This window comes from Myotis myotis, unplaced genomic scaffold, assembly GCF_014108235.1.
Source record: "Myotis myotis isolate mMyoMyo1 unplaced genomic scaffold, mMyoMyo1.p scaffold_m19_p_1, whole genome shotgun sequence".
NCBI lineage: Eukaryota > Metazoa > Chordata > Mammalia > Chiroptera > Vespertilionidae > Myotis > Myotis myotis.
Window position 1 is genome coordinate 134,604,934 of NW_023416313.1, and position 18,506 is coordinate 134,623,439.

General features: G+C 43.6%; 1 protein-coding gene across 5 annotated transcripts in view; it reads left to right on the forward strand.

The window, feature by feature from the left end:
- Nucleotides 1-18,506, forward strand: part of SLC25A21 (solute carrier family 25 member 21) — a 533,790-nt gene that overhangs the window by 48,128 nt on the left and 467,156 nt on the right. For all 5 annotated transcript variants that reach the window (XM_036352952.1, XM_036352969.1, XM_036352959.1 and 2 more), the window contains one exon: nucleotides 11,077-11,140. In XM_036352952.1, the coding sequence (XP_036208845.1) occupies nucleotides 11,077-11,140 (64 nt within the window). The remainder of the gene's footprint in view (nucleotides 1-11,076; nucleotides 11,141-18,506) is intronic.

Consider the following 18,506-nt stretch of genomic DNA (forward strand, 5'->3'; position numbering starts at 1 on the left):
AGGATACTATGAACAACTCTATTCCAACAAAATGGACAACCTAGACAAAATGGACATATTCTTAAAAAATACCAGCTTCTAAAACTCAATCAAGGAAGAATCAAAAAACCTGAATAGGCTGATAACTACTGAAGAAATTGAAGCAGTAATCAAAAATCTTCCAACAAACAAAAGCCTTGGTCCGGACAGCTTTACAGGGGAGTTCTACCAAACATTCAAAGAAAAACTAAAACCTGTTCTTCTCAGAATATTACAAAAAATTCAAGAGGAAGGCACACTTCAAAGCAAGGAGAGAGAAAGAAAGGGAGAGGGAGGAAGAAAGGAGAAAAGGTGGGAGGGAGGGAAGAGGGAGGGAAGAGGGGAGAGAGAGAGAAAGAGAGAGAGGAGAGAGAGAGAGAGAAGGAGAGAAAGAGAGAGGGAGAGGGAGGTGATAGAAAAAGAAAAGAAAGAAGGGGAAGAGAGAAAGAGAAAGAAGAAAGAAAATAAAAAAGAAAGGAAAAGAAATAAAATAAATGAAATGAAATGAGCATGTGTATGAGCTTATGAAGGCAGGAATTTTTGTCGTTTTGTTTATAGCTATATTTCCAACATCTAGAATATTGTCCAGCTCATTGTTGGTGCTCAAATAATATTTGTTGAATGAATGAAGGAAACAAATTTATTTTTTTATCTAACTATTTGTCCTCAAGTTTGTTTCAAACTTTCAGCTCATGAAACATGCTAGTTTTCCATTAGAAAAATCTTTCCTGAATGCCTAGTAGTAGGAATTTTCTATCTGCAAGTTCAGCTTAATATTGTCTCGAACTGCCTCTTAATAACAGACCTAATTTTGTTTTCGTTTGGATTTAATCTTTGAATGAGATTATAATTAGTTGTTTCTCTAAGGGATGTTTAAAATAGACTTATTACATACAAGAGAAAATGTAGGAGGCAACTTACACCTAAAACATAATTTAGTTTTCTGAGGTAAGTGAACTGGTACAGATAATATGACATTCATTACAATAAAATTATTCTTTCTAATTGACTCTATTATTTGACTGCTTTGGCTTTTCAAACCAGAAGTGAGTGATAGCAAGAAAAAAGGGGTTCTGTAAAACAGGCCCCATCAGCCAGAATCTAGAACCACTGAGAGATGTCCATCAATTTCTTCCCTCCCTATCTTAAACTCTTTCCCAGAGCCTCAGACAGATCACTATCAGCCTATTAAAGCTAACATCTGCTTTATCATTTTCTTTTCCATCCCCATCGAGTAACAAACAGAAGGAACTTCAGAGATTCTAAAGGTTGGTGGTTTGCAGTCTGAGTTGGGGGTAGACAGGAAGGTGATTGGCGAAGCTCAGGTTTCCTGTGCTCTTTTCAACCAGAGCAGGTTCTCTCATCATTTTAACAGGTTGGGTTCATTAGTAAATTTTGTTAAAAAAAGTTTCTTATGTTAATAAAAGTTTAGAAACTTTACTGAGCTCAATTTCCTTGATTTCTAATTTAAAACACCAAGGCTCAGAGAGAAGTAAGTTTTCAAAGATTTCGAAGCAGAGCCAGGACCATAATTTACATCTACTTATTCCCAGGCTGGATATCTTCTCACCATACTGTACACACACTGGCTCCAAAGCCTTCTTTTATCAGCGACTCACCATTGTTTGAAAAATTAGCAGTCTTCTTTTCTGGAATTGTATACTGAGGTTTGGCATAAAATAGGAACCCAGGCTCTTCCAATAGTCTCTAAAAACCAAGTAACATGTATGATAAGTCTTGCTTCAAACAGATTATTGCTCCATTGTGAATATTATCAATTACCAATTATCAGTTGTTTGGGAGTGAAATATTTCATTGCCATAGATTTAACTGACAATGATTGAGCATAATATAGTGTGTCCTTTATATAACTGAATCACGGTGCTGGTGTGTGTGTGTGTGTGTGTGTGTGTGTGTGTGTGTGTGTGTGTGTATGGAGTTGACCCTGCCTGAGTAAGCACAGGGCCTGGACTGGAGAGAAGGGGTTAGAAGTGATGTCATCACCCCCTTTTCCTCTGCTTTTCAACCCAACTAGGCGGTGCCTTCCTTATCTTTATCATAACTTGGGTTTGTACATGGTATGTTTTGGGTTCTTAAAATAAAAGAGGAATATTCCTTCATGCTTAGAAGAGCCTATGTATGCCCTGTTTCAAGAGGAGGTGCTTAATACTCCAGAACGGGATGATCATCACCTGTTCTCCGTAAGCCGATTAGGTAGTTTTGGTAAATGGGAAAGTTGCCTTCCTCCTGCTACTTAGTATCTTATTTTGCTTTTAATAATGAAGCAAGTTCTCTAGGGACTAGTTTTATGGCGAACGAATGCCCTTGCAAACCTCTTAACATAAAACATAAGTAATAGAAGTTCACAGGAAATGAGCTCTTGGATTCCCTAGAGCACGGTTAGAAAGTCTGAACTAATGTTCACAAGCTATTGTTTTACAGCAATTATATAGTTTGTTTTCCACAAGTATTGAAACATTCTTCATAGAAAGCACAGGTCAACTTAAAGTCAGAAGCGTTGGTTCTTGGAATACTATGAAGTTATAAAAAATATTCATAAAGTATTTTTAGTAATATTGTAATCATTTACTTTCATGATATGGAGTTAAGCTATGTTCATTTCAGACATGCAATATTAATAATTTTCACATCTCTGCAAGAAATCTGAAAAAATATTATTTATTAACTTTCTATTTTGATTTTATTTCATGGAGACCCCTGATTATCAATAAAAAAGAATCAATCAACTACTAGTATATGGCAGTTTTGCAATATGAAAAGTTGTGAAGCACTGAGGGTATAATCCCTGCCATTATCTCCCATTCTGAGAGAAGCCTCAGGAACCAGACCAAACCAGCTCTATAAAAACCAAGTTACTTGCTTGCTCTTGGGCAGGTAATTAGAAATAGAGCTAAGGCTAGCGCATGAGGCTCCTGACAGTACAACATCACTTATTTTCATAATCACTCTCTATGACAGGTAAGGATAAAAAGATTTTTCAAAAAGCAAAAGTTGCCTTTATATATCTTAGCTTTGTATTTCACATTCTAATGACAAACAGATCACATTTCATTGGAGCAAGAAATTAGGGACTGTCTCAAATTTGACACTTATGATTTCAGATACTTTCTTTTTCTTTTTGATCAGAGATTTATTGCTTAACTGAAGCAGAATTAGTTGTTATGGTAATTCCCTCCCCCACAAAAAAGCAAGATAGAATAATTCACACCATCACACTTTCATCGCTGTCTCAGTCTGAAGCATTTATAAAGGTCCCCCCATTCACATGATATATTGTGATCTATAAAGCTGTGAATTTCATAGGGATCAACTGATTGAAACTTCTTAATTTATAGGTAAGGAAACTGTGACCCAAACTATGCTTCTGCAAAGTGTGACAAATTTAATAAAATAATAAAAACAATGAATATATTTAGATTTCTTCTCTTATTTTTAATCAAGGAGAGGAGTACATTTAGTGAGATGATGAATTAAAAAGGAGTAAAGCAAGTGATAGACTGTGATGAAATGGTCAATATGTCCATTTAAATTAGGGTATGGGGAGTAGAATGGATGGAGACAAGGAACAAAAAGTTGAACACTGAGATGTAATACTTTTATTCATTTTAGATGTGTTTTCTATTATTGCAAATTTACAGATCAAAAAGAATACACAGGGATTCACACACACACACATACACTGTGACAAAGTTTACACCTTTTAATTCCCTATATGTAGGTGATTTTCTTTTCTTTTTTAAAAAATATATTTTTACTGATTTCAGAGAGGAAGAGAGAGGGAGAGATAGAAACATCAATGATCAGAATCATTGATCAACTGCCTCCTGCACGCCCCCTATTGGGGATAGAGCCTGCGACGTGGGCATGTACCCTGACTGGGAATTAACCACTGAGCCACGCTAGCAGGCTCTGCTACTCTTTAAATGAAAAATCATGTGCTACATAAGTTTCTGATAATAAATAAATTCCCAGATATGTCCACATTATGATTGCATAGTCAATTTAACTGGTACTGGCTCTTAGCCTTATTTAATCTGTGAGCCACTTAGAGTATAAAATTCTTCACCTTTCCCCACTCAGTACAAGAAATAGCTCATCTTGATGAAAGTAATGACATTTCTCAGAAAAAACTTACTCATTTTTATTTACTAAATAGAAACTTTTTATATACAAACTATGTAGAGAGTCTCATAAGTCAATGCTTGGATGTCATTGTCATAGAAAACAGGATTTATAAGCCAGTATCATTATTTTGTCATAGCTCAGCATAAAATATAATACATATGGTTTTGTATGTATATCAATAGTATTTTATACTCTGTTGATGTTCTGTATGTTTTTTTAAAATTCTTTATTGTTGAAAGTATTACATATGTTCCTTTTCTGCCCCCATTGACACCTTCCAGCCGTTCCCGTAACCCCCTCTCCCCCTCCCCCAACCCCACACCTCCCTGCTACCCTAGGCCTTCGGCACTCATTGTCTGTGTCCATGGGTTATGCATATATGCATACAAGGTCTTTAGTTGATTACCTCCCACCCACCCATCCACCCTCCCCACCTTCCCTCTGAGATTCCCCATTCTGTTCCATGCTTCCATGTCTCTGGATCCACTCCAGAGATCAGTTTATTTTGTTACTTAGATTCCACATATGAGTGCATTCATGTGATACTTATCTTTCTCTGACTGACTTATTTCACTTAGCATGATATTCTCCAGGTCTCTCCATGCTGTCTCAAAGGGTAAGAGATTCTTCTTTTGTACTGCTGCATAGTATTCCATGGTGTAAATGTAGCACAGCTTTTTTATCCATTCATTTACTGATGGGCACTTGGGCTGTTTCCAGATCTTAGCTATTGTAAATTGTGCTGCTGTGAACATAGGGGTGCATACATTCTTTCTGATTTGTGCTTCCTGTTTCTTAGGATATATTCCTAGAAGTGGGATCACTGGGTCAAATGGCAGTTCCATATTGAATTTTTTGAGGAAACTTCATACTGTTTTCCATAACGGTTGCACCAGTTTGCATTCCCACCAGCAGTGTACTAGGGTTCCTTTTTCTCCACATCCTCTCCAGCACTTGTCATTTGTTGATTTGTTGATGGTAGCCATTCTGACAGGTGTGAGATGGTACCTCATTGTCATTTTGATTTGCGTCTCTTCGATGATCAGTGACTTTGAGTGTTTTTTCCTATTTCTCTTGGCCATCTGCATGTCCACTTTGAAGAAGTGTCTAGTTAGGTCCTTTGCGCATTTTTTAATTGGATTGTTTGTCTTCCTTTTGTTAAGCTGTCTGAGTTCCTTATATATTTTGGATATTAACCCTTCATTAGATGTATCATTGCCAAATATGTTCTCCCATACAGTGGGCTCTCTTTTCATTTTGTTGATATTTTCCTTTGCTGTGCAGAAGCTTTTTATTTTGATGTAGTCCCATTTGTTTTATTTTCTTCTGAGTTTTTTTTCCTTAGGAGATGTATTGGTAAACATATTGCCAGGAGAGATGTCTGAGATTTTGCTGCCTATGGTTTCTCCTAGGATTTTTATGGTTTCACGACTTACATTTAAGTCTTTTATCCACTTTTGTAGGTGATTTTCTGAATTTTGACTCATTGCTATAGCAACAAAGTCTCAATATCCTTTTTCTTTGTAAAATGAATCTGTATCTTTTCTTTCTGATGGATTACGTACTGGCACTAGCTTCTTAAACTCTATTTTAAATAATAAAATAATTTATTGTTTAATTCTGGGTTTTTTTTTTTTTTGTGTGTGTGTGTGTTTTGTTTTGTTTTGTTTCTGCTTATGTGGAAATAATGAGTTAACCATAAAGTGGATATTATATAATGAAATTTGCAAAGCTTTCTTTTCAAGTAAGTTTCTTGACATAGTTTCTGGTTCAGTAATAATAGTTAAGAGTGATTTAATGATTTGTTTGTTTGTACTCTATCCTGACACCAATATTTATATTACAAATATTTGTTTTATAAGAATAAAAAAGGCATTATGTACTCATGGGCAAAGAGTCCGTTAATACATTTAAAGCATGTCTGTTCATACTCTGCACATGATGGGAGCTCAGCAGTTATAGAAGTTTCTAATACAGCTATCGGACATTTGTAAAACTTCAAAATATCTTACATTTATGTATATTCTTCGGGATCATATGATCATAGTATCATCTTGGGAAGCAGGAAGAGAACAGACATTAGCATTCCCTGTTTACATCCAGGGAAATTATGGATAACAAAGCTTAAGAGGCTCTCCCACGGTAGTGGAACAGAGCCTTTCTAACAAGTCCACTCTGTATGTTTTGCTTGAACTTGGACACTATTGAGAGTGACAAGGGCTAGTATGAATAACTAGTGGCCCGGTGCATGAAATTCACGCACATTCAAAGGGAATTAATTAGAGGAAATATTTTAATATTGCTATTTCCCTGTTCTCTATAATAGAAGTGTCAGAGATGAAAGAAAATTAGTAAATGAAAATCTCCCTTCTATCAGAGTCTGGGGTGCATCGCGGGACCCAGAGTCAAGTCCCTGCCCACCTGCATGCACCTTGAAATAGTGTGAGACCCAGACCCAGGTGGTCTCATGTCTGTCAAGCCCCGCCGGGGGCGGGGGGCATGGCCTCAGGTCCTTCGGCCCTGGCGCTGGGGCATGAGGGTGTGAGGGCATGATGGTGTGATGACTATTTGCATATTAGCTCTTTATTATATAGGATTATAATGGGACAATATATATGAAGTTGGATTGTCACAGTGAACTGAGACCTGTTGTTATTTTATCTACAACGGATTTCCATTTCTCTATGGTTCTTAGACCTCACTTGTGTTGTATATGCAAGTATGTGCAAATGCATATAATGGTTATAGGAGAGGAATAGCTAGGTTTCAGTCCTGGAAACTACACTTATTAGCTATGAGTTATTGGGCACACCTCAATCATCTTAACCTTTCTCCTTCTTTTTTTCTCAGTGAAATGGGGATGATAATATGCTTATATTATAGGAATGTTATATGAATGCATGAGTATAATTCTTGAAATAGTAGTGCCTACCACTATAGGTATTTGATAAATGAAAATAAGAATTGACCTTGGTAACTACTTTTTTTGTTGGTGTTGTTAATCCTCACCCAAGGATATTTTCCCATTGATTTTTAGAGAGAGTGGAAGGGAGGGGGAGAGACACAGAGAGAGAAACATTGATGTGAGAGAAACACATCCATTGGTTGCCTCTCACACAAGCCCAGAGCAGCTTGGGGATCAAGCCTACAACTGAGGTACATACCCTGGACAGGAATTGAACCTGTGACCATTCAGTCAATGGGACAAGGGTCTAGTCAGTGAGCCAAACTAGTTAGGGCTTGGTAACTACATTTTTAATAGAAAAACTTAGAAGCTATTTAGCTGAGAACATTTGTTATATTTCCAGAGCATATTTCTGAATCAATTCTTAGAATACTGTCCACTTTGTACTTTAAAAGTCTATACCGAAAATTACTAATATCTGTTCCAATGCTGTTGGGTGATACAACCTTATTATTGTTTTAGTATGTAGCATTATTAACATATACATGTAAGACAGCAATAACAAGCTAATTCTCATCTTGGAGTATTTTAAATTTGTGATGAAATGAAACTTCATAATAGTCTATAATTTTATGAATTCTACTAATAGAATTTTATTAATTCTATAATGTTTTAATAATAGACCTTTATGTCTTTACTAGAGGCTCAGTGCACAAAAATTTGTGCACTCAGGGGGGTCCCTCAGCCCGGCCTGTGCCCTCTTGCAGTCTGGGACCCCTCCGGGGATGACAACCTGCTGGCTTAGGCCTGCTCCCCAGGGGATTGGGCCTAAGATGGCAATCAGACATCCCTCTGGCAGCCCGGAAGCCCGGCAGCCCTCAGGGGATGTCCACTTGCCAGCGGGGAGCAGACCTAAGCTGTAGTCGGACATCCTTAGTGCTATTGAGGAGGCAAGAGAGGCTCCCACCACCACCGCTGTACTGGCAGCCATCAGCATGGCTTGTGGCTGAGCAGAGCTCCCCCATGTGGGAGCGCACTGACCACCAGAGGGCAGCTCCTGCATTGAGCGTCTGCCCCCTGGTGGTCAGTGTGTGTCATAGTGACCAGTCATTCCCAGTCCTTCTGCTGTTAGGGTCAGTTTGCATATTACCCTTTTACTATATAGGATAGAGGCCTGGTGCATGGGTGGGGGCTGGCTGGTTTGCCCTGAAGGGTGTCCTGGATCAGGGTGGGGGTCCTGCTTGGGTGCCTGGCCAGCCTGGGTGAGGGGCTGATGGCTGTTTGCAGCTGGTCACACCCCCTTCAGGGTGGGGGTCCCTACTGGGGTGCTTGGCCAGCCTGGATGAGGGGCTGATGGCTGTTTTCAGGCTGGCCACACCCCCTTTAGGGTAGGGGTCCCCACTGGGGTGCCTGGCCAGCCTGGGTGAGGGGCTGAGGGCCGTTTTCAGGCTGGCCGGCGACTGAAGCTCCCAGCCTCTCCTTTTTTTCTGTTTTTTAATTCTGGGATTTATTTACCTTCTATAATTGAAACTTTGTTGCCATCACTGGAGCTGAGAGCTGGCTCCTGCTCTGAGGCCATGGCCTGCTGAAAGCAGGTATCTGGGGTTTCTTTCGCTTCTATCATTGAAACTTTGTTGCTTTCGGAGCTCAGAGCCAGGCCGCGGCAGGCGGGGAACCTTGGCTTCCTCCATCACTGGAGCAAGCAAGCCTCCTGCTCACTCTAGCTGTGTGGCTGCCAGCTGCCATCTTAGTTGGCAGTTAATTTGCATATCACCCTGATTAGCCAATGGGAAGTGTTGCGAAGGTATGGTCAATTACCCTTTTTGTCTTTTATTAGATAGGATGATCCATATCTGTTATACTTGTGATTACTCAGTTTCTTCATTTTAATAACTCCAGATATCTGGTTCTTCGTTTTGGAACAGATAGCCTTGGTTTATCCCCACTCTGACTCTCCTCTTTCTTTCTGAAAATTGAAAGTGAAATAATAAAGTCCAGTCTCAGATGGGAAACATGAAGAAAGGCATTTGCCCTGCAGTTTTCACTGTGGTGATTTGGCCACACTGTGATCCTAGTATTTATGATTGGACACCTGATTCCCTTTTAGCCCTTCTGGCATGCACCTTTTCAGTCATGCCAATGGCTTTTCTGCCTAAAGCCATTGTTGATTTGATGTCCAGTACACTGAGATGTTGATTATCTATTTTGTTGGGTGCCTGAATGATTCTAGATCTCACATTTTCTTATGCTTCAGAGTTTGGCTTTCCTCTCCATTATGTGGCTAAAATGGCATACAGTTCTGAATTTTTTATTTGATCTCTTTTCTATCTTCGGCCAATAAACTACCACTTTTCTTAATATTTCCCCAGCCCTCCCAGTGATAACAATGCCATAGCTAGGGGAGGTAAAGGAGCAGGAAATCCTAGGCAACTGGGCAAAGTCCCAGAAAAATGAACCACATATGTAATACATTTTCGTTAACATTTCTAAACAAAAGTTTCTAAAAAATATTTCCAGTCCTAACTGCTGTAATTCATACATATAATAAAGTCATACTGTTTTCTAATAATTTGATATTTAAACATTACTTTTAAAATTTGTCAATTATTTTTATGTTATCTCATCTGATACATTATACTTGCAAAACAGATATTCTCATTGTCCTCATTTTACAGATGAGGAAACAAATGTGAGAGAATTCACATAAGTCATTTAACACAGTCAATAAAATTAAAAACTGATACTATCTATAATAATAAAATGGTAATGTGCTAATTAGATCAGACATCTTCCGGCCGTCATTCCAGACGTCCTTCCTGACCAAGCCGGGGTGGAGGGAAGCCAGCTCGGGTCCAGGGTGCTTGCAGGTGGCCCAAGGGAAGCCAGCCCGGATCCTGGGTGCCTGCAAACGGGCTGAGGGAAGCCAGCCCGGGTCTCAGGTGCCTGCAGATGGCTGGAAGAGGGAAGCAGCTGGGTCCTTGGTGCCAGAGGGAAGCTGGTGCCGGCAGTCAGGGGAAGGAAGGCCTACTCTTGCATGAATATTTGTGCATCGGGCCTCTAGTTAATAATAAAGAAGAAAATAAAAATCACCCATAATTCATTTTACTACCCAAATATTACCACTGCTAACATTTTAGTGCATTTTCTAATTTTGCCTTTTTTATACATATATGGGTGTTTGTATAAACTTATTTAAATGCACAATTTAACATAATTAAAAGCATTTCTATATTCTGCTTTTTAAAATTATAATATAGTAATGTCACTTAAAAATCTTTGCAAACCATTATTTAAATTCCATTGCACAACTATAAAGTTTATTAGACCATCTTCCTATTACTGAACATTTACTTAAAATTTTTTAATAATTAAAAATAACATTGTGATGAATGCTTTTGTATGTGAAAAGTTTCCATTTACCTAGTTATTATATTTTATAGATATTTAAAGTTTTTAAAGCATAGGGTGGTATCTCACCCATTGACATCTCTTGTGATAAATGATTTTCATTAGTAGCATTGGCCAAGATTCGGGGTATATTCTGCATCCATCCAACAGTGAATAATCTACTTGCAAAAGGAGTGAGTTTATGACTTTGACTTCATCAACATTTATGTGTTCACACAGGGTTAGATAAGCAGACTTAGAAGAAATAAGAAAGGAAATAAATAAAAATAAAAGTGTAGTTTCAGTCGTAGAAATTTTAGAGGTGGAAAAATATATCTGTGTTGGGAGAAAGTGAGAGAACATCTGATCAATTAATAATTGTGCTTTGTATGAAATTTCTCAACATCCTAGATATGTTTGGTGTTGGCATTTTTAGAGAGTATTACTTCACAATACACAAAAGCCTTTCATAGTATGTGAAACAATCATATTAGATCATTTCACTAAATTTCTTAGTTTATAATAGGTTAAGTTGGTTAGCAGTGAAAGAGAAACAAATGCATTGGGTGAGACAAAGAATGATAATAATAGCTAATATTTATTTGAACTCTATGTTTTAGGCACCATTCTAATTCTACATGTAATGTCTACAATATAGATCATGTTCTGCAACCACCCAAACAGGTAGGTATTTTCCTCATTTTATTTATGTGGAAACTGAGGTTAAGTAAATTGTTCAAAGCCAGGTGGGCTGACGCCATAGTCCAATCACTGGACTGCTGTTTTATAGTGTCTCCAATACAAACTATACTGATCTGTGCTCCAAAGAGAATACACAGATATGCTCCATAGGGAGTGAAGAAGTAGGGCCCCTACCTGAGTGGTGTTGAGTAGAGGAGGTGATCTGCTTGTTTTTTCTTGCCTTATCTCCAATGCCTGGAATAGATAATGAACAAATGAAAGACATTTGCATCTCAGTCTTAACTAGGAGATATTCAGTTCAACAGATATCTATTAAGTGTCTACTCTGGGTTGGGCTCTGGAAAAACAGAGAAAAAAGATATAAATAACCCTAAACTCAAGAAGCTCATAGTCTAAAAGGAAAATGGACATGAAAAATATGATTATCTTACATTGTAGTGTGACAAAGAAGGATGTATAAGACAGCAAAGAAGAGGGAAATCTTCCAGAGGAGATGCCATTTGAATTGGGATGAATAAAGTTTGCCAAAAAGACAGGGTGAAGAGGGCCTGCTAACAATGCCTCTAGCTATGGAAGTTGAAGCATCACCAGATGTGTGGTTTTAATTTAATTTAGAAAGAGTGCAGTGCTGTATTTGGAGATAGTCTCACCTCAATTCTTATCAGCTAGGTGATTTTAGACAAGTTACTTTATCTCTCAGAGCTTTGGGTTCTGAAAAGTAGGGAAAAATTTATGGTTATTCAAATTTGAAGATTAAAGATACAGAAAAGTTCTTAGTACAGAGCATGCCATTGTTTATGCCCAGCAAATAGTAATTATTAACATCCTGATTATATAAGAAAAAGAACATAAAAAAGTGTCTTAGAACAAAGGCTTTCTTACCTCAGGGTAGAAAAGGCTTGGCAAGGTCTACCAAATAAGTGAGGAATGATAAAGATAAAGAACTATCCTTCTGGAGTTTAGATTCCATGTGTGACTGCTAAACTGAGACTGCTAAGAATAAAAGGCCTTGTAAAGATTCAGGAAGAGTCTTGTGACAAAAATGACCATTACAACAGAATATTTTGAAGTGTTAAGTGTAAATGACTCAGAAGCATATGGATTAAATTTCCTTTCAGCAATGCACAAGCTTAAATGTTAAGGGGAAAGAGACAGCAGAATAGGCCCTACTGGGTTAGAAGTCCCTGATGTTTGCCCCAGGAGGGTTTTAGGTAGACACAGAGAAATGGTTGAGAAATGCTCCCTGGAGAAGGTAGGGAAGAGAAGGAGCAGGGAAAGACTAACATACCCTTATTTCAAATGTGGGGAAGTCCAAATTATTATAAACCAATGTGGGCTCATCCCCCCCCCCCCCGCCCAGTTTTATTGAGAAACTAGAGGCCCAGTGCACGAATTCGTGCATGGGTAGGGTCTCACCAGCCCAACCCCAATCGGGGCGGATCAGGGCCAATCAGGGCTGGGCTGGCTGCAGGGATGTGCCATGGGTGATTGGCCAGTGGGCCTCATCCCTGATTGGGGTGGGGTTGCCAATCGGAGGCTAGTGCCCTTGGGGAGGGGCCATCGGTGGTTGGCCGGCCAGCCCTGCCCCTGATTGGAGTGGGGGGCTGGTTGGGGGTAGGGCCAGCCAGGAAGAGAGGTTGTGGGCTGATGGGGTGGTGGGGCCCATCGAGGGTAGGGCCATCCAGGGGGAGGGGCCACAGGTGGTTGGCTGCCAGACCCGCCCCCTATTGGGGTGGGGGGGGTGATCTGGGGTGGGGCTGGCCAGAGGGAAGGGTCGTGGGCTGGTTGGCCAGCTGCCCCACCCTTGATTGGGGTGGGAGAGGCCAATCAGGGGTGGGGCCAGCTGGGGCGAGGGGCCGCGGGAGGTTGGCCAGTCAGCCCCACCCCCCAATCGGGCTAGTTGGCTGGCCACAGTGGGCGTCATAACGACTGGTTGTTCCGGTCATTCTGGCATTCCGGTGCTGGCTTTTTATATATATATACTAGAGGCCCGGTGCACAAAAATTTGTGCACTGGCGGGGTGGTGGTGTCCCTCAGCCCCACTTGTGCCCTCTCACAGTCTGGGACCCCTCGGTAGATAATGACCTGCTGGCTTAGGCCCGCTCCAGGGTGGCAGAGGGCAGGCCCAATCCCTAGGTGCCTGCCCCGCAGCCCTGGTCAGGCTCAGAGCAGGGCCGATTGGGGAGTTGGGGCGCCACCCCCTGTCATGCACAGAGCAGGGCGGATCAGGAGGTTGCGATGCCACCCTCAGTCACGCTCAGGGTAGGGCCGACTGGGGGGTTGGGGTGCCAACCCCTGTCACACTCAAGGCAGGGTCGATGGGCAGGTTGCGGCGCCACCCCCTGTCACATACAGAGCCAGCCGATCAGGGGATTGGGGCGCTGCCCCCTGTCACACACAGAGCAGGGCCCATCAGCGGGGTTGGGGCTCTGTACACTGTCACACACAGAGTACATTCTAGGTTGATCAAGGGGTTGGGGAGCTCCTCCCTGTCACCCACAGAGCAGGGCCGATCAGGGGGTTGGGGAGATCCCCCCTGCCATGCACAGAGCAGGGCGGATCAGGAAGTTGCGATGCCACCCTAAGTCATGCTCAGGGTAGGGCTGATTGGGGGGTTGGGGCGCCACCCCCTGTCACACTCAAGGCAGGGCCGATGGGGAGGTTGCGGCTCCAACCTGTCACACACAGAGCAAGGCCAATCAGGGGGTTGGGGCACCCTTCCCTGTCAGGAACAGAGCAGGGCGGATAGGGAAGTTGTGACCCCGCCCTCTGTCACACACAGAGCCACAGGGCGATCAGGGGGTTTGGGCGCTGCCCCCTGTCATGCTGCTCCAGGGAACAGGAGGCCTCGCTGCTCAGCTGATCCTGGTGCTGGGAGGCCTCGTGGCTCCGCTTGACACAGGGGCAGTGAGGCCTCGCGGCTCTGCTGATCCCGATGCTGGGAGGCCTTGCGGCTCTGCTGATCCTGGTGCTGGGAGGGCTCGCAGCTCCACTTGACACAGGGGCAGTGAGGCCTTGCAGCTCCGCTGATCTCGATGCCGGGAGGCCTTGCGGCTCCACTGATCCTGGTGCTGGGAGGCCTTGCGGCTCCGCTGATCCTGGGTTCGGGAGGCCTTTTGGCTCTGCTGATCACAGGCCGGGAGGCCTCGCGGCTCCGCTCATCCCGGTGCTGGGAGGCTTCGTGGCTCTGCTGATCCTGGTGCCGGGAGGCCTCATGGTTCTGCTGATCCTGGTGCCGGGAGGCCTTGTGGCTCCGCTGATCCCAGGCCGGGAGGCCTTGAGGCTCCCCTGATCCCGGTGCTGGGAGGCATGTTACCCTTTTACTATATAGGATAGAGGCCTGGTGCATGGGTGGGGGCAGGCTGGTTTGCCCTGAAGGATGTCTTGGACCAGGGTGGGGGTCCCGCTTGGGTTCCTGGCCAGCCTGGATGAGGGGATGATGGCTGTTTGCAGCTGGTCACAGCCCTTTCAGGGTGGGGGTCCCCACTGGGGTGCCTGGCCAGTCTGGGTGAGGGGCTCAGGGACGTTTTCAGGCTTGTGGGTGACTGAAGCTCCCAGCCTCTCCTTTTTTCCTTTTTTTTTTTTTAATTCTGGGATTTGTTTACGTTCTATGGCTGTCACTGGAGCTGAGAGCCAGCTTTAGTTCAGACCTCGGCTGCTGAAAGCAGGTTTCTGGACTTTGTTTACCTTCTGTATTTGTAACTTTGTTGCGACTCCAGCTCTGAGATCCCGGCTGACTGAAAGCAGGTTTCTGGGATTTTGTTTAGGTTCTATATTTGTAACAATGTTTCTTAGAGAGCAGCTGAGAGGCCGGCAGCGTCAGGCGGGGAACCTGGCTTCCTCCATCACTGGAGCAAGCAAGCCTCCCTGTTCGTGTCAGCTACCTGGCTGCCGGCCCCCATCTTGGTTGGCAGTTAATTTGCATATCTCGCTGATTAGCCAATGGGAAGGGTAGCAAAGTTACAGCTAATTACCTTGTTTCTCTTTTATTAGATAGGACTAGAGGCCCAGTGCACAAAAATTTGTGCACTCGGGGGGAGGGGGGGTTTCCTCAGCCCGGGCTGTGCCCTCTTGCAGTCTGGGATCCCTCAGGAGATAACGACCTGCTGGCTTAGGCCTGCTCCCAGGTGGCAGAGGGCAGGCCCAATCCCTAGGTGCAGCCCCTGGTCGGGTTCAGAGCAGGGCAGATCAGGGGGTTTGGGCACCGCACCCTGTCACACTCAGGGCAGGGCCAATGGGGAGGTTATGGCTCTACCCCATCACACACAGAGCAGGGCCCGTGGGGGGGGGGGGTTGAGGCACCACCCTCTATCACCCACAGAGCAGGGCTGATCAGGGGGTTGGGGAGCTCCCCCCTGTCAGGCACAGAGCAGGGCTGATCAGGGGGTTGGGGTGCCTTCCCCTGTCACGAACAGAGCAGGGTGGATAGGGAGGTTGTGGACCCACCCCCTTCACAGACAGAGCCGCAGGGCAATCAGGGGGTTTGGGCGATGCCCCCTGTCACGCTGATCCCGGTGCCGGGAGGCCTCGTGGCTTCGCTGATCCCAGTGCTGGGAGGCATATTACCTTTTACTATATAGGATAGAGGCCTGGTGCATGGGTGGGGGCAGGCTGGTTTGCCTTGAAGGGTGTCCTGGATCAGGGTGGGGTCCCCACTGGGGTGCCTGGCCAGCCTGGATGAGGGGATGATGGCTCTTTGCAGCAGGTCACACACCCTTCAGGGTGGGCGTCCTCACTGGGGTGCATGGCCATTCTGGGTGAGGGGCTGAGGGCTGTTTTCAGAATGGCGGGTGACTGAAGCTCCCAACCGCTCCTTTTTTTCTTTTCTTTTTTTATTCTGGGCCAGCTTTAGCTCTGAGGCTTGGCTGCTGAAAGCAGGTATCTGGTTTGTTTGGGTTCTATAATCGAAACACTGTTTCAACTCCAGCTCTGAGGTCCCAGCTGGCTGAAAGCAGGTTTCTGGGGTTTTGTTTAGCTTTGATATTTGTAACAATGTTTCAAACTGCAATCTCAGAGGCCAGTAGCAGCAGGGGGGGAACGTTGGAGTCCTCCGTCATTGAAGCAAGCAAGCCTCATGTTTGCTCAAGCTGCCTGGCTGCCGGCTGCCATCTTGGCTGGCAGTTAATTTGCATATCACCCTGATTAGCCAATGGGAAGGGTAGCAGAGGTATGGCTAATTACCATGTTTCTCTTTTATTAGATATGACTAGAGGCCCGGTGCACAAAAATTTGTGCACTCGGGGGGGGGGGGTGGGGAGGGGTGGTTCCTCAGCCTGGCCTGTGCCCTCTTGCAGTCTGGGACCCCTCAGGGGATGACCGCCTGCTGGCTTAGGCCTGCTCCTCGGGGGATTGGGCCTAAGATGGCAATCAGACATCCCTCTGGCAGCCCGGCAGCCCTCGGGGCATGTCCACTTGCCAGCGGGGAGCAGACCTAAGCTGCAGTTGGACATCCTTAGAGCTGCTGAGGAGGCAGGAGACGCTCCCACCTCCACCGCTGTACTGGCAGCCATCAGTCTGGCTTGTGGCTGAGCAGAGCTCCTCCCATGTGAGAGCGCCCTGACCACCAGAGGGCAGCTCCTGCATTGAGCGTCTGCCCCCTGGTGGTCAGTGTGTGTCATAGTAACCAGTCATTCCCAGTCTTTCTGTTGTTAGGGTCAATTTGCATATTACCCTTTTACTATATAGGATAGAGGCCTGGTGCATGGGTGGGGGCTGGGTGGTTTGCCTTGAAGGGTGTCCTGGATCAGGGTGGGGGTCCCGCTTGGGTGCCTGGCCAGCCTGGATGAGGGGCTGAGGGCCGTTTTCAGGTTGGCAGGCAACTGAAGCCCCAGCCTCTCCTTTTTTTTTTTTTTTTTTTTTTTTAAATTCTGGGATTCATTTACCTTCTATAGCTGTCAGTGGAGCTGAGAGCCGGCTCCAACTCTGAGGCCTGGCTCCAGCTCTGAGGCTGCGGCTGGCTGAAAGCAGGTATCTGGGTTTGTTTAGCTTCTATAATTGAAACATTGTTGCCATCGCTGCTGCTCTAAGCTCTGAGGCCGAAGTTGGCTGCAAGCAGGTATCTGGAGCTTGTTTAGCTTCTATAATTGCAACATTGTTTCTTAGAGTGCAGCTCAGAGGCAGGCAGCAGCAGGCGGGGAATGTTGGCTTCCTCCATTACTGGAGCAAGCAAGCCTTCTGTTCGCTTCAGCTGCCTGGCTGCAGGTCGCCATCTTGGTTGGCAGTTAATTTGCATATCGCCCTGATTAGCCAATGGGAAGGGTATCGAAGTTACGGTTAATTACCATGTTTGTCTATTATTAGATAGGATATAATTAACACACATCACTGTACACTTTTAAGATACAACATGATGGTTTTATTTACCTATATTATGAAATGATTACTACAATAGGTTTGGCTAACATCCATCTTCTAATGTAGATACAATAAAAAGAAAACAAATAAAAACCATTTAAAGTTATATGAGGATATTAAGTAATAATCATTGGCCCCCAGAATGGTAGAGTATCTTTTCTTCATGTGAATGACAAAATTCAGAAGAACTCTTCCTGTTAAAAGAGATAATAGCCTGGAAAAACAAACTTCTTTTCCTATAAAAATGGACTTGAAAAAAAGTCATGGTTGCTTCATCTCATTTTATGGACAAGAAACGTGAGGCCTAGGGAGGTGAAAGACCTGCCTAACATTCTCCAGTGAGTTTGTGACAGAGCTGGGAATAGAAATTTAGGTCAACTAAGGAATTTCACATTCAAAGAGATTACTTCTCTTGGTTAAGGCCATACCCTGAGCAAAGTGGGCACTGATGAGATTTCAGTCAACCTCTTTCAGCCACACTCTTTCTATGACTCCAAAATGATGCTTTAAAATTAATTAGGCATCATTTTATTGGACAGGTAGTTCATGTTAAATTATGACAGCTTAGAGGGATATTAAACAAAAGCTAAGAGTCCCCTTCCCTCTCAATAATCCTATACCCACCCCTACCCCCAAAATCCCTGTATTCCCATTCCCTGGACGTAAGTATTGTGAACATTTTTTGGTATGTAGTTCCAGAATCTGCGTGTGCATGTGTGTGTGTGTGTGTGTGTGTGTGTGTGTGTGTGTGTGTCTTTTAGAAAACTTTTTATTTGGCAAAAAGCTCAAACTTACAAAAAGGTTGCAAGAATTTAGAAAAAAAATATTTTATCCAGATTCATGGCTGTTGATATTTTGCACCAAATGCTTTATCATTTGTTCTCTGTAGCTATGTCTGTCCATCTATCCATCAATTATTTTTTCCTGAATTGATCAAAAGTAAAATGCATACATGTGGCCTGCTAATTTCTTTCTTAGACTATTTGGGCTGCTA